General features: G+C 62.7%; 1 protein-coding gene across 4 annotated transcripts; it reads left to right on the top strand.

Moving 5' to 3' along the window:
* The first annotated feature begins 728 nt into the window (after positions 1-728).
* Positions 729-15289, top strand: PLXNA3 (plexin A3). Of its 4 annotated transcripts, none has more exons than XR_013531686.1 (33): positions 729-874; positions 2555-3175; positions 3362-3901; positions 4369-4551; positions 5527-5655; positions 5726-5826; positions 6065-6188; positions 6270-6423; positions 6512-6611; positions 6848-6962; positions 7046-7246; positions 7451-7547; positions 7688-7878; positions 7966-8111; positions 8181-8301; positions 8391-8527; positions 8638-8808; positions 8990-9083; positions 9165-9404; positions 9478-9621; positions 9704-9938; positions 10020-10162; positions 10241-10497; positions 10601-10667; positions 10763-10909; positions 10985-11144; positions 11321-11424; positions 11598-11694; positions 11926-12116; positions 12332-12526; positions 12972-13184; positions 13353-13503; positions 14329-15289. XR_013531686.1 is itself a non-coding variant. In XM_003735865.6 (33 exons), the coding sequence occupies exons 2-33, from the start codon at positions 2582-2584 to the stop codon at positions 14422-14424; spliced, it is 5613 nt and encodes a 1870-aa protein (XP_003735913.2). In that variant the 5' UTR covers positions 729-874; positions 2555-2581; the 3' UTR covers positions 14425-15289. The 4 variants fall into 4 exon arrangements, 3 of the variants coding, with proteins under 3 accessions (XP_003735913.2, XP_035144168.1, XP_078219830.1); XM_003735865.6 differs by having other exon boundaries at positions 12357-12526; XM_035288277.3 differs by having other exon boundaries at positions 9204-9404; positions 12357-12526.
* The last annotated feature ends 122 nt before the right edge of the window (positions 15290-15411 follow it).

Consider the following 15411-nt stretch of genomic DNA (forward strand, 5'->3'; position numbering starts at 1 on the left):
ACCTGTAGTCCCAGCACTTTGGGAGGCTGAGGCGGGAGAATCGTTTGAGCCTGGGGCAGTCGAGGCTGCAGTGAGCTATGATCTCACCATTGCACTCCAGCTGGGGTGATAGAGCGAGACTCTGTGTCAAAACAAAACGAAACAAAATAACAAAACAAAACAAAACAGAAAAAGAAAGCAAGGGAAGAAAGAGAAAGCCTCCGGTTCAGGGTCGCAGGGGAAGGGGCTGGTTTGGACGGCTGTCGCTGAAGGCCCTCCGGGTTAGGGACCGTCAGGGGCGTGATCTGAGCTGGGAGCGCGAGTCCTCGGCGGGGGTGCACCTGAGAAGCCGGGACCAGCAAGGCGGCCCCCCGGCGGCAGGTGACCCAGGGCTCGTCCCCGAGCGCCAAGGTGGGGCGGGGCAGGCGCGCACCCCAGGCCCGAGGGGGTGTGGCGCGGGCGCGCGCGGGTTCCAGGGTCGCCCGAGGCGGCGGGCGGGGAATCGGGGCGCGGGGGAGGCGCGAGCCGCGGACTCGGCCATCGAACGAAGGGGTTCGGCTGGCCAGGCGGGTCCCCCTGCAGGTCGCGGAGGTCGGGGCTGCGCGCGAGGTCCCTGGCCGCGGGAAGCAGCGGCCCCGCCCGCGCCTCTTGCCGCTGCGGACCCCCAGGCCGGGCGTCCCTGCGCGCCCCCGCCCCGCGCGGTGGTACGGTCCGGGTTTAAAAGGCTCCGGCGGCCCCTAGGCCGGCCCAGTGTGTGGGCGGCGGCAGCGGCTGCGCGCGCTGTGCGCGGGGCGCGGGGGTGAGGCCGTGGGTGTACGCGAGCGGTGCCGCGGTGGGGCTCGGGAGCGCGTACACGTGGCCAGAGGGCGGCCACCCGGAGCCAGCGGAGGGACAGGTAGGTAGCCGTAATCTTTGCCGTCCATTTGGGGCCAGCCGCTTCGGCGGGGCCCGGGGCTCAGGCAGCCCGGGGGTCTGGCTCGGCCTGCGTGGGTCAGGCCCTACCCCTGCCCGTCGGCGCCGGCCTGCCTGGGCCCTCGTGCCCCGCGTGGTGGGGACTCCAACCCGAGACCAGCCCCCTGCCCAAAGAGGACCCTTTGTCGCAGGGGAGCAGCCTCTTGGGGGAGCGCCGCTGTACTTCCCTCCCGCTAAGGGCTCCCAGAGTCCGCGAGGGGTGCCCTGGTGGGGCCCGGGCTAACTGGACCAGCAGGACGGTGGGGGTTGTGGGGGCGCGGCCGCTGGACCCGCCTCTCTGCGTGGGGCTCCCCCGGTCCTCAGGCTCTCTGCTGGCCCGGCCGTGGCAAAGTGCCTCGTGTACCTGTGATGCCCGAGGTTGCCACTTACAGGTGGGGGCTGGGCCTGAAATTGTGCTTCCCAGGTCTCCCTCCCGACGTGTCCCCAGCCTGTCCCTACGCTTGTGTTCCCGGGGTGTAGAGGAGGTGAGGACAGGATGTGGCCTCTCTTCTTTGGACTTCTTTTCTTCTGCGCTGTTGCATGAGGGGTCCAGCTGACAAAAGAGCCCTGGAGACGTGATCAATCCGAGCTAAAACTTCGCGGTTTCAAGCTAGGCCTGCCCCTTGTTCTCGCAAACGCATTTTGTACCCTTTCTCTCTCCTGTGCCTCCTTGGTTTGGCTCTCTGCATCGGCCCCTCTCCCCCAAGCTGGGTACCTCCTATCTCCCCAAGGGGCTGTGGAACTGAGAGTGTGGTGCTGAGCCCTGCCCTGTTGGCTGCCACGACACTGCCCTGCTGTCTTAGTAGTCTGGGGCTGGCTGGGTGTGGTCTGGGGGCTAAGTGCCAGTCCCAGCACTGTCCCTATGTCTCCTGTCCTGTCTCCCCAAGGCCTTGACTGTATTTGGGGACATTGGTCCTCCTTTTTAAGGCTCCTGGGACTCTGAAGGGCAGGTAGGGCCTCCTGCACATTCCCTTCCCCAGTGAACCTCTGGGTCTGGAGAGGGAGCCGCGCAGGCTGTGCCTGAGCAGAGCTTGACTTCTGTGTGTCTGGGCGCGTGGCTAAGGGGGCTCCTGGACAGCCAGCTGAGGCCCTTTTCCGGGAGGCAGCTTGGGCCCCCTGCAGGGGACATGGTGGTGCAGGATCCTGCATCACACCCTCTGTCTCAGGGCTCCCAGTGGAGTGCCACTCCGATGCTATTCTGCCCCTGCGCCTCTCCCCCAGCTTTTGATTGTTCTGTTCCTGCCTCCCTCTCCCCTCAGCTCAGGCATGGTGGGGGCAGCCTGGCAGCCTGGGGCTTGCTGTTGGTCACCCTGGGCTCTGGGATGTAGTATCCAGGGTCTCAGGTCCTGGAGGGCCTCCTGCCTGGCCTTTCCCAGCATCTGCTCTGCTGCCCCCTTGGGTGTGGCCCAGCTGAGGCAAGGCCTTCTGGCTCCTTTCCAGCACGGGGGCTGAGGGACGATTGATGGCCCCCAAGCCTGCCCGTGCTGGCTGCTCACTCATGCGCCCTGGTGAAGGCCCCTCCTTTTTCCCAGTCAGGGTGGCCATCTGGGGCTCTGTTGGGTGGGTCAGTGGCCCGGCCCTCTGTGCTTGAGGCCTCTGACTCCCATGCACCATCTCTCTCCAGGTCCGTCCCCAGACGCGGCTGCTGGCCATGCCCTGTGTCTGCCTCCTCCTGCTGTTTTTCCTTGCTGCGGGGGGTGCCCTGGGCAGCAGGCCCTTCCGTGCCTTCGTGGTGACGGACACCACGCTTACCCACCTGGCTGTGCACCGGGTGACTGGGGAGGTGTTCGTGGGTGCAGTGAACCGAGTCTTTAAGCTGGCCCCCAACTTGACTGAGCTGCGGGCCCACGTCACGGGGCCCGTCGAAGACAACGCTCGCTGCTACCCACCCCCCAGCATGCGCGTGTGTGCCCACCGCCTGGCCCCTGTGGACAACGTCAACAAGCTGCTGCTCATAGACTATGCGGCCCGCCGCCTGGTGGCCTGCGGCAGCATCTGGCAGGGCATCTGCCAGTTCCTGCGCCTGGACGACCTCTTCAAGCTGGGTGAGCCACACCACCGCAAGGAGCACTACCTGTCGGGGGCCCAGGAGCCCGACTCCATGGCTGGTGTCATTGTGGAGCAGGGTCAGGGGCCCAGCAAGCTCTTCGTGGGTACTGCGGTCGATGGCAAGTCAGAGTACTTCCCCACTTTGAGCTCCCGCAAGCTCATCAGCGATGAAGACAGCGCAGACATGTTCAGTCTCGTGCGTGAGCCTTCCTTCCCTCCTTCCTCCACCCAGTCCTGGCTCTGCCTCCTGGAAGAGCCCTGTTCTGAGAGGGGACTTTTTGTGGAGGGTGGGGCTCCTGTGACTGTCCAGAGGGAAGCTGGCGACGTCCACGATGTTGGCGCAGGGCATCACCTGATGCTCTGTCCTCCCGTTGTTCCCCAGGTGTATCAGGATGAGTTTGTCTCCTCCCAGATCAAGATCCCCTCAGACACGCTGTCCTTGTACCCCGCCTTTGACATCTACTACATTTATGGCTTCGTCAGCGCGTCCTTCGTGTACTTCCTGACACTACAGCTGGATACCCAGCAGACGCTGCTGGACACAGCGGGCGAGAAATTCTTCACATCCAAGATCGTGCGCATGTGTGCGGGGGACTCAGAGTTCTACTCATACGTGGAGTTCCCCATTGGCTGCTCCTGGCGTGGTGTAGAGTACCGCTTGGTGCAGAGCGCCCACCTGGCCAAGCCTGGCCTGCTCCTGGCCCAGGCCCTGGGCGTGCCTGCTGACGAGGACGTCCTCTTCACCATCTTCTCTCAGGGCCAGAAGAACCGAGCCAGCCCACCCCGGCAGACCATCCTCTGCCTGTTCACCCTCAGCAACATCAATGCCCATATCCGGCGCCGCATCCAGTCCTGCTACCGTGGGGAGGGCACGCTGGCCCTGCCCTGGCTGCTGAACAAGGAGCTGCCCTGCATCAACACCGTGAGCCCCTTGCCACCCCACACTGGTCCTCTGCCCTGCCCCAGGTCTGCCATGCCCAGCCTGGGCTCATGGCCAGTCTTTCTGTCCCAGGCTTTGCATGGCCTTGGGAGTGGCACCTTTGCTCTGCCACCTATTTCTCCCTTCCAGGGGTCCCTGCCCTCTCCTTCCCTCTCTCTGGCCTGCCCAGTGCCCTACTCCTGCTCCTGTTCCCAGCTCATTCCTCCTTGCTCCGTCTCCTCAGTGGACCCAGGCTTTGCTCCTCCCTCCCTGCTGTCCGTCCTCTGTCTCCCTCCACAGCCACCAGTTTCCTGGAGCACCCTAGGGCGAGCAGTTGGGACTAGCTGGAGGGGACGGGGTTGTAGATCCCGCTCTCTTCCAAGTCGCAGGATCTGCCAGCCTGCACCCTGCTGCTGTGTGCCTGCGCCTGGCAGCGCTCACTCTCATGGGTCCCTCCTCTGTTTCACCAGCCCATGCAGATCAACGGCAACTTCTGCGGGCTGGTGTTGAACCAGCCTCTGGGCGGCCTGCATGTGATCGAGGGGCTGCCCCTGGTGGCTGACAGCACCGATGGCATGGCCAGCGTGGCTGCCTACACCTACCGTCAGCACTCTGTGGTCTTCATTGGCACACGCAGCGGCAGCCTGAAGAAGGTGGCCCCCAGAATCTTGGGCATGTGGGGGTGGGGACATCTCAGATATGGGACAAGGCTGGTGGTGGGCACACACACGGGAGGGCCCTGAGGACAGGACAGGACACGGCTGGTGCAGGGAGGGTTTCTCTGGCTGGGTCCCAGGAGCCTGGCACCCTCACTGTTGCCGGTTCCCACTGTGGACTGAATTGCCAGCTTCCTGTGGCTCTGGGGACAGAGAACTGACCTATTGTGGGGTCTCTCTGCCATGTGAGCAGGGCTGGGGCCGAGCTGTCATTGCTGGGTCCTCCATAGAATAAATAAGGGAGGAAACACAGATGTTGCCCTGTGTGCTGTGGCCTGGACCGGTCCCCTGCCCCTCGAGCCTCCCCATTTTTGGGGCAGACCCACTCGCCTGCTGCCTTCTCCTTGGCTCACTACTTTCCATCCTTTCCCTCCCACCCAAGATACCACTTTCCTAGAGAGAGCTTTCCAGATCCATGCCCCAGCTCCGCTGTTCTTTCCCTTGTGGGCCCTGGGGCTGTGGGTGCTTCCATTTAGGATCTGGGGGTATCTTGGCATGAAGGGGGAGGTGAACTCCTGGGCACTCCGGTAAGTTCTGAAGGCACAGAAGTCAGGGGGACTGCAGTGCCCTTGTCCTGCTTGCCTCGTAGATGGAGTGCCGTCCCCAGGGAGGGCAAGAGCTGGTCTGGGGGCAAAGGGAAGGGTTTGCAGAGAGGGATGCTGAGCTCTCCCGGCCCACCTGCTCTGTTCCGAGGACGCTATTTTCCTCTGTAGCGGCTATGTTGAACACCTCCCATCCAATTCACCCATTTAAAGTGCACAGAGGCTTTCAGGGGTCTCATTCCCCTAATCAATGCCGTCCTCAAGCTCTCCCTCTAACACACATCCCCTGAACCTGGGCATTTTCTGGCTTCTGTACCCTCCTTTTTCAGCCTCTGGGCTGTGGGGGCATCAGGTTGGTCTTGTGGCTCAGGTACGGGTCGATGGCTCCCAGGATGCCCACCTGTATGAGACGGTGCCCGTGGTGGATGGCAGCCCCATCCTCCGAGACCTGCTCTTCAGCCCCGACCACCGACACATCTATCTCCTGAGTGAGAAGCAGGTGGGCCCGTGGTGGGTGGGGGTGGGGGGTGGGGCAGGGGCGAGCTGGGTGCTGACGTGGTTGTCCCCAGGTGAGCCAGCTCCCGGTGGAGACCTGCGAGCAGTACCAGAGCTGCGCGGCCTGCCTGGGCTCTGGGGACCCGCACTGCGGTTGGTGTGTGCTGCAGCACAGGTGAGGGCGGGGCCCCTGCTCGGGGTTTGGAGCCAGCCACACCTAGCCCTGCACTTGCGGCCTCCCCCCCACCCTCCTCCACTTTCTCCAGCTAATGAGCGGAACTTCCACCCCGAGTGACGTCCCTTGGGCCCCAGGGGACGAGGCCAAGGCTGGCTGTTGCCTGGCACTGTGAGTCAGACAGGCCTGGGCCCTCCCAGGGCAGTGGCAGGACTGGCTGTGGCCCGACCCTGTGCAGGTGCTGCCGCGAAGGGGCCTGTCCAGGCGCCTCTGCTCCGCACGGCTTTGCTGAGGAGCTGAGCAAGTGTGTCCAGGTGCGGGTCCGGCCCAACAATGTGTCAGTGACGTCACCTGGGCTGCTGGTGAGCAACTTGGGGTGCCGGGCTGGGCGTGCACATGCGCACTGGGAGTGCGCCCTGCCCTAAGCCCTCTGTCTCCCGCAGCTGACTGTTGCCCTGCACAATGTGCCAGATCTGAGTGCGGGTGTGCGCTGCGCCTTCGAAACGGCGGAGAGCGAGGCTGTCCTGCTGCCCTCCGGTGAACTGCGCTGCCCCTCACCCTCCCTCCAGGAGCTCCGAGCTCTTACCAGGGGGCATGGTCAGTGGGCTGGGGCTGCCCCGGGTGGGCCAGGGTGGGGCCGCTCCCCATCCTTAGAGAGTTCACAGCCACCCTGGGACTGCTGCAGGGGCCGTGCGCACCGTGCGGCTGCAGCTTCTCTCCAAGGAGACCGGTGTGAGGTTTGCTGGTGCGGACTTCGTCTTCTACAACTGCAGCGTCCTCCAGTCGTGAGTACCTGGCCAAGCACCTGTCCCTACCCCTGGGGATAGAGGGGACCTCTGGGACAGGCGACACCTGCAGGCACCCTGACAAGCTGTCAGGCCCTGATAGCCCACAACCTCCCCACATCTCTGTGTCCCCCGATATGGCTGCCTTCTTCCTTTAGTTTCCGACATGTCCTGCTGGGGAGCGGTGAGGAGCAGTGCAGCCTCCTCTACTCTTTCTGAAGCCACTTCCCCCGCAGGTGCATGTCCTGTGTTGGCAGCCTTTACCCCTGCCACTGGTGTAAGTACCGCCACGTGTGTACCAGCCGGCCCAATGAGTGCTCCTTCCTGGAGGGCAGGGTCCAGAGCCCTGAGGTGAGGCAGGCACCACGTGCAAGGGGCTGGCTTTTATGTGTTCTGGGTTACTTTGGAGAAGGTGACAGGTGCTTTCCCCCCAGGGCTGTCCTGAGATCCTGCCCAGCGGGGACCTCCTGATCCCCGTTGGGGTCATGCAGCCTCTTACCTTGCGGGCTAAGAACCTGCCTCAGCCGCAGTCAGGCCAGAAGAACTATGAGTGCGTCGTGCGGGTGCAGGGGCGGCAGCAGCGGGTGCCCGCTGTGCGCTTCAACAGCAGCAGTGTGCAGTGCCAGAATGCCTCGGTGAGGTCCCACCTGCTGCCTCCCTTTGGGGTCTGGGCTGTGGCATTGTGGGTATCATTCCTGTCTATGGCCAGCTCCCTGGCAGGGAATTCTCTGAGTCTCCTGTTAGAGATTCCTGTGCCTGGGGGGATGGAGAAGTTGGCAGAAATTTTGGGGTGGGGTCTGCACATCTTATCTGAGGTCCCATGGGTTTCTTTGTTCCAGTACTCCTATGACGGTGATGAGTATGGTGATGCCGAGCTGGACTTCTCCGTGGTCTGGGATGGAGACTTCCCCATAGACAAGCCTCCCAGCTTCCGAGGTGAAGGGCAGCATGGGCCAAGGAGCCTGCCTCCCAAGGCAGTCGGCACTACTGGGGTCAGGTCTGGGGGTCCTAGTGCTCCCTACTTTCCCCTTTTCTGCTGCTACCCCCTCCATCAGCAGTGCCCTCTGTGCCCGCAGCCCTCCTGTACAAGTGCTGGGCGCAGCGACCCAGCTGTGGCCTGTGCCTCAAGGCTGATCCCCGTTTCAACTGCGGCTGGTGCATCTCAGAGCACAGGTGCCAGCTGCGGACCCACTGCCCGGCCCCCAAGACCAACTGGATGCACCCGAGCCAGAAGGGCGCCCGGTGCAGCCACCCCCGCATCACGCAGGTCAGCCTCCCTCACCACCCCTGCCCACTGCCAGCCAGGCACCCGGGATCCTGGGCCGACCATCTCACTGCCCATCCTGCTCTACAGATCCATCCTCTTGTGGGGCCCAAGGAGGGAGGCACCTGGGTCACCATTGTGGGTGAGAACCTGGGCCTCCTGTCCCGAGAGGTGGGCTTGCGGGTGGCTGGCGTGCGTTGCAACTCCATCTCGGCCGAGTACGTCAGTGCTGAGAGGTGAGTGCGGCTGTGTGGGTGTCTGGGCCATTTGTGGCCGGGCCGGCCCTGACACTCTCTGAGCCCTAGGATCGTGTGTGAGATGGAGGAGTCGCTGGTGCCCAGCCCACTGCCGGGGCCCGTGGAGCTGTGCGTGGGTGACTGTTCTGCTGACTTCCGCACGCAGTCTGAGCAGCTCTACAGCTTTGTGGTGCGTGGCTGCTGGCCTCCCCCTTCCTGTCCCTTCTCCCTCCCCAAAGGGGTATGTGGAACAGCCCCTCAGGGCAGCTTCTTCCACAGACCCCAACGTTTGACCGAGTGAGTCCCAGCCGCGGCCCGGCATCAGGGGGCACACGGCTAACCATCTCGGGCAGCTCTCTGGACGCTGGCAGCAGGGTTACAGTGACTGTGAGGGACAGCGAGTGCCAGTTTGTGAGGTGGGCCAGGGCCCTGCCAACTTTGGGCTGGGCATTGTGTGGGGGGCCATGGGGATGTGTGGCTGAGGGCCTTGGGCCACCTGCTCCAAGCACCCCGCTTGCTAACATAGGAGGGATGCCCAGTCGATCGTGTGCCTCTCACCTGTCTCCACCCTGGGCCCCAGCCAGGCCCCCATCACACTTGCCATTGACCGGGCTAACATCTCCAGTCCTGGGGTCATCTACACGTACACTCAGGACCCCACTGTCACCCGCCTGGAGCCCACCTGGAGCATCATCAAGTAAGACCCTGGGGAAGGGGGGACGTCCCTGACCAATGAGGAGCTCTAGTGGGGCCCCTCCTGGAGCCTTGGGACCTCACTGGTCAGGGACGTCCCAGGCTGCCATGGCAGCCTCAATCACTCTCCAGGGCTGGGTGGGTGCAGTGGAGGATGGAGCCTGAGGGCCCTGCCCTGTTCCCAGTGGAAGCACTGCCATCACTGTGAGCGGGACCCACCTGCTGACGGTCCAGGAGCCCCGGGTCCGCGCCAAGTACCGTGGCATCGAGACCACCAACGTGAGTACCAGGTGCTTCGCCCCGCCTCGACCCTGCAGCCCATGGCTTCATGTGCCGGGCTGTCCACCTTTGTCCCCACAGACATGCCAAGTGATTAACGACACTGCCATGCTGTGTAAGGCCCCTGGCATCTTTCTTGGGCGGCCCCAGCCTCGGGCGCAAGGCGAGCACCCTGATGAGTTTGGCTTCCTTCTGGACCACGTGCAGACGGCCCGCTCCCTCAACCGCTCCTCCTTTACCTACTACCCCGACCCCAGCTTTGAGCCGCTGGGGCCCTCTGGTGTGCTGGACGTCAAACCGGGCTCCCATGTGGTGCTGAAGGTGCGGGCGGGGTGGGGGTGGGGAGGGGCAGGAAAGTGAAGAGTCCTGGATTGACTGTATCCTCCACCCCCAGGGCAAGAACCTGGTTCCTGCAGCTGCTGGCAGCTCTCGCCTCAACTACACAGTGCTGATCGGAGGCCAACCGTGTGCACTCACGGTTTCGGACACGCAGCTCCTATGTGACTCACCCAGCCAAACTGGCCGGCAGCCTGTCATGGTGGGTGTGGAGGGGGAGAGCCCCCCGACAGGCAGTCCAGGGTGGGCATGGTGGTCAGCTCACCTCGAGCCTGTCCCAACAGGTGCTGGTAGGAGGCTTGGAGTTCTGGCTGGGCACCCTGCACATCTCGGCAGAGCGGGCGCTGACCCTACCAGCCATGGTGGGGCTGGCAGCAGGGGGCGGGCTCCTGCTGCTGACCATCATGGCCGTGCTGGTGGCCTACAAGCGCAAGACTCAGGACGCGGACCGCACCCTCAAGCGCCTGCAGCTGCAGATGGACAACCTGGAGTCCCGCGTGGCCCTGGAGTGCAAGGAAGGTGCCTGAGGTGGGGCGGGGCATGCTGTGGAAGCTGGGGGCCTCCTTCCTGCCTACTCACTCACTCTCTCCACCCCCCCAGCTTTTGCAGAGCTGCAGACAGACATCAATGAGCTGACTAACCACATGGACGAGGTGCAGATCCCCTTCCTGGACTACCGGACCTATGCCGTGCGCGTGCTCTTCCCGGGCATCGAGGCCCACCCGGTGCTCAAGGAGCTGGATGTGAGCCTCTGCCTGGCTTGCCCCTCCCCCGATTCCCTGTAGGGCCACACCACCCTCTGAGACCCCTGTTCCCCACAGACACCGCCCAACGTGGAGAAGGCCCTGCGCCTGTTTGGGCAGCTGCTACACAGCCGTGCCTTCGTGCTCACCTTCATCCACACGCTGGAGGCCCAGAGCAGCTTCTCCATGCGCGATCGTGGGACCGTGGCCTCGCTCACCATGGTGGCCCTGCAGAGCCGGCTTGACTATGCCACAGGGCTGCTCAAGCAACTGCTGGCTGACCTCATCGAGAAAAATCTTGAGAGCAAGAACCACCCCAAGCTGCTGCTGCGCAGGTGCCTGCCTCGCTCTATCCAGGACACGCCCCTCTCCTGCCTGGCCCTGCCCCCTACTGAAGCCCCGCCCTTGCCAGGCCTGAGCACCCCTCTCGTGCCCTAGGACAGAGTCAGTGGCTGAGAAGATGCTTACCAACTGGTTCACGTTCCTGCTGCACAAGTTTCTGAAGGTGCGCTGGGTTGGTGGGCTACAGGGAGGTGATGGCGGAGGACTGGCCGCCAGCATCAGGCGGGCAACCAGCTCTGCACCTCTTCCTGGCTGCAGGAGTGCGCTGGGGAGCCTCTCTTCCTGCTTTACTGTGCCATCAAGCAGCAGATGGAGAAGGGCCCCATCGATGCCATCACTGGCGAGGCGCGATACTCCCTGAGTGAGGACAAGCTCATCCGGCAGCAGATCGACTACAAGACACTGGTGAGCGTAGGGCTACGTGGGCAAGAGGTGCGGGTGGGGAGACAGGCCTCACCCTTGGGTCTGCTTTCCCCTCAGACCCTGCAGTGCGTGTGTCCGGAGAATGAGGGCAGTGCCCAGGTCCCAGTGAAGGTTCTCAACTGTGACAGCATCACCCAGGCCAAAGATAAACTGCTGGACACTGTGTACAAGGGGATTCCATACTCCCAGCGACCCAAAGCTGAGGACATGGACCTGGGTGAGGCCCTGCCCTCTCCTGGCTCACACTCACACCTTCTGAGGGGGCTCGTAGCCCCTGTACATGTGACCTCCATAGGCTTTCCCGCTCCCCACTGGAACCCTGTTCTCTAAGAGGAGTGTGCCGGGGAATTAGGGGATGCCAGCATAATCTTAAGGGCTCTCTGTGGCCCACAGAGTGGCGCCAGGGCCGCATGACTCGCATCGTCCTCCAGGATGAGGATGTCACCACCAAGATCGAGTGTGACTGGAAGAGGCTCAACTCTCTGGCCCACTACCAGGTGAGGGCTGGGGCCCACTCCCTGCCAGGGCCACCTGCGAGCCAGGACCCTGCCTTGAGCGGCAGCAGGACATCTCCCTGGATTCATGGGCTCCCCTCATGGCTGTGGGTAGGTGGGGGCTCCTTGGCTTCTCAGCTTCCTGCAGTGTCCTCCTCTGTCTCTGGGGCCTCCAGGTGACAGATGGTTCCTTGGTGGCACTGGTGCCCAAACAAGTGTCTGCCTATAACATGGCCAACTCCTTCACCTTCACCCGCTCCCTCAGCCGCTACGGTAGGTATTCTTGGCATGGTGGCTGTGTGCCCTTCAAGGCTGGGTAAGCCATCCCAGGGAACCCCCACTTCCAACTAGCTGGTCTGGCTCTGAAGGCCTTCCTGGCCTGTGCTGTTGGGAGGTCTGCAGTTCTGTGGAGTGTACACAGAGGGGCGGTCAGTGAGGGCAGATGGGTCCCCACAGGCTGATGGGCTCCTGGTGGCCTGAGGTCACATGCATTCTCTGCTTCAGAGAGCTTGCTCCGCACGGCCAGCAGCCCTGATAGCCTCCGCTCACGGGCGCCCATGATCACGCCTGACCAGGAGACGGGCACCAAATTGTGGCATCTGGTGAAAAACCACGATCATGCTGACCATCGTGAGGGGGACCGTGGCAGCAAGATGGTCTCGGAGATCTACCTGACACGGCTGTTGGCCACCAAGGTATGGGTCTGCCTCTTCCCACCTTGGTCTCTGCAGATGCCTTCTGCCTTGGCCTCTGCCCAGAGGTTGTCCTGGCCTTACAGGGGAGGGGGCCCTGAATCATTTGGGGCCCTTAGCCCTTTCTTAGGGCCTTTGCTAGGCGAACTTAGCCTTAGATCAAGGCCAAGTCTCCATCTCTCCTGCTCTGGGCACATCCCCACCTGCCTCCCTCACAGCGTGTGACCTGTGTGCCCCACGCAGGGCACACTGCAGAAGTTTGTGGATGACCTCTTTGAGACGGTGTTCAGCACAGCGCACCGGGGCTCTGCCCTGCCCCTGGCCATCAAGTACATGTTCGACTTCCTGGATGAGCAGGCAGACCAGCGCCAGATCAGTGACCCCGACGTGCGCCACACCTGGAAGAGCAACTGGTACCAGTAGAGGGTGGGCGCAAGAGGCTGGTGGCTGTGCTGAGACCCAGGGCCTGGAGTAGCCATCCAGGCAGGAGGACATGAGGCTTGGCCTGGGGCTGACACTGATGGCAACATCAAGTCAGGGGGCCCATTGAGCCAGGTTCTGGAGCTGGACTGCCTGGGTGGTTGGGATGGTGGTGGTGAGGCCTTGCAGCAGGTAGAGATGCTGGCGGTCAGGCGCAGGTAGTGAGGTGGTGGTGGAAGCTGCAGAGGGGTTGAGACTGAGAGGACAGTTACTAGAGACCTAGAGGAAAGGCCGCTCACCTTAAACGTGTTGCTCTCACCATCTCTGGCCAGGATGTGAGCCGGCTGACAGGAAGGAGATGCGCAGGGAAGCAGCTGTGGGAGGGGCCCTCGGGGCCAACTAGGAAGCCTGACGTGCATGTCCCTTTGTCGCCCACAGCCTGCCGCTGCGCTTCTGGGTGAATGTGATCAAGAACCCACAGTTCGTATTCGACATCCACAAGAACAGCATCACGGACGCCTGCCTGTCGGTGGTAGCCCAGACCTTCATGGACTCCTGCTCCACGTCCGAGCACCGCCTGGGCAAGGACTCGCCCTCCAACAAATTGCTCTATGCCAAGGACATCCCCAACTACAAGAGCTGGGTGGAGAGGTGCGCTCCTCGCTGCTGCGGGGGCAGGGACGGGACCTGCCCCTCCCTGGGTTGTCTGTCCAGGGAAGGCCAGCTACAGGCAGAAAGCTGGAGCACTGGGGGGGCAGTGAGGGCAGGGGTTCTAGTTTTTGTGACATTGCCTGAGTGACAGACTGAGGGTCCCAACAGGTACTATCGAGACATTGCAAAGATGGCATCCATCAGTGACCAGGACATGGACGCCTACCTGGTGGAGCAGTCCCGCCTCCACGCCAGTGACTTCAATGTCCTGAGTGCGCTCAGCGAGCTCTATTTCTATGTCACCAAGTACCGCCAGGAGGTGTGTGTCATCCAGTGTCAAAGGCAGGAGGGTTGGTGGGGGTTGGGGACAGAACGGACAGAGTCTGTCTCTCAAATTGTTCATGGTCCCTTCCCTGACCAGCCTTGGGGCTGGCACAGGTGATACTCTCAGAGATCACAGGCAGATGCTGGAATTTGAGGGACCCAGGAGATAAGCCATTGGCTGGGTAAAAAGTGGCCATTGGGCAAAAGTTCAGGGGCCTGAGTGCTGGAAAGGATGGCCCAGGCTTTCTATGAGAGCTGCTGGAGGCAGGAGGACACAGAGAGGTGGATTTTAGGATGGAGCCTGGGCTGAGGATACAGATTTAGAGCCGGAGCCTGGATGAGCTCACAGGGAAGCTGCAAGTGGGTGTAGAGAAAGAATCGGCCCAAGCCCTGAGTCCTGGGCCCTGAGACACACAGAGAGGAGGAGGGGAGGCACGGCAGTGACGGGGGAGTCCTGAGAGTGCCCGGTGGTGCCCTGCAGCCTGAGCCAGTGAGGACCCTTACAAGTCGGAGGAGCAGCGGCCAGCTGCATCTGTCCAGCGCTGCTGCTGGTGAAGGATGGTGACCTACAGAACGCTCGCTGGCTGTGGCGAGGGTCATGGGGGCCTCGCAAGGGAGGCTTGGGCTGGAAGGGAATGGGGAGGGGGAATCCCGCATGGTGAGTCCAGAGTCCAGGTCACTCTAGGGAGAGGCCACACCCTAGCTGTAAGGAAGAGGAGAAAGTGCATTGCTGGGCTTTTATGGGGGCTTCGTGGGGAGGATAGAGGGGTGAGGCATGTGGGAAAGAAGAGCCCAGCTCCAAAGGACCCCTCTCCTCCAGATTCTCACGGCTCTGGACCGAGATGCGTCATGTCGGAAGCATAAGTTGCGGCAGAAACTGGAACAGATCATCAGCCTTGTGTCCAGCGACAGCTGAGGGTGCGGAATCGGTGAGGAGGGGGCTTCTCAGTCCTGAGCTGTCCTCCTGTCCAGGGGAGTGGCTGGCTCAAGCCTGGGTCCCTGGGCTGAGCCCTGAATTGGGTATTGTGGGGCAGGTCACCCTGGCCAGGATGTCCCCCACACCCCCAGGCCCCCTTCATTAGTGCCTTGCTTTGGGCCCTGCAGGGGGAGGGGTGACAGGACGAGCCCCCACCCAGCAGCAGCAATACCCCCACCCTCTGGCCTGTGCCCAGGTGTTGGGCCAGCCCCACCCTCCCTGCTATTTATACCCCTCTGCCTATTTATTGACTCAAACTCCGCCTCCATCTCCATCTGTAAATGCCTCTCCTTGTGAGGCATTATCAGTCTCGCTCTGGCCCTGGCACCTCACCCTCGCCATGGCTGACCCCACCCACTCCGAGGCAGGGCCGCAGTACCAGCAGCACTTGGGGTGAGGCCTCCAAAGCTTCCTCAGAATTGTGGCTGTGCCACTCTGGGCCACAGGGTCCCCCTTCAGCATCTTTAGGCCCTGTTCTCTCTGAGCACCTGGAGGGCTAGACCCAGGCATGTGCCAGGGTCTGACGGGCCTGGAGGCCCCAGAACGCTCCTGGGCCTGCTGGGCCCCTCCTGGGCCAAACGCCCTCGGTGTTGTCTGCAGCTGCCCTGACTCCCTCCTCAGCCACACACTCAGCGCCCGCTCCGTCCCACGCCCGCCCCAAGGGGCCAAGGCGGCCGTGCCTTACTGCTCCGTGTCTTCTGCCTCCTCTCACGGTCCCAGACCCCCCATTCTCTCCTCTTTAGTTGCATGAGTTTTTCTTTGTTCATGGAATGTTTTTTCCTAATTAAATGTTGGGAAAATGCCATCCACGTGGGGCTCTGTCCTTGGGGCAGGTCAGTAGACCTGTGGATGCTGTGTGAGCTGGAGCCCCACTGTGGGAGAAAGGACCACTCCTTACAGGGGCACGGAGGATCTGGGGAGGTCCAG

This window comes from Callithrix jacchus, chromosome X, assembly GCF_049354715.1.
Source record: "Callithrix jacchus isolate 240 chromosome X, calJac240_pri, whole genome shotgun sequence".
Lineage (NCBI taxonomy): Eukaryota > Metazoa > Chordata > Mammalia > Primates > Cebidae > Callithrix > Callithrix jacchus.

Excerpts from the sequence above, each read along its gene's own strand:
- PLXNA3 (XM_003735865.6), top strand. The coding sequence starts at position 2,582 with ATGCCCTGTGTCTGCCTCCTCCTGCTGTTTTTCCTTGCTGCGGGGGGT. Across the intron at positions 8,302-8,390 it reads AGCAGCTCTACAGCTTTGTG|ACCCCAACGTTTGACCGAGT; the intron begins GTGCGTGGCTGC and ends CTTCTTCCACAG. Across the intron at positions 11,425-11,597 it reads ACTCTCTGGCCCACTACCAG|GTGACAGATGGTTCCTTGGT; the intron begins GTGAGGGCTGGG and ends TGGGGCCTCCAG.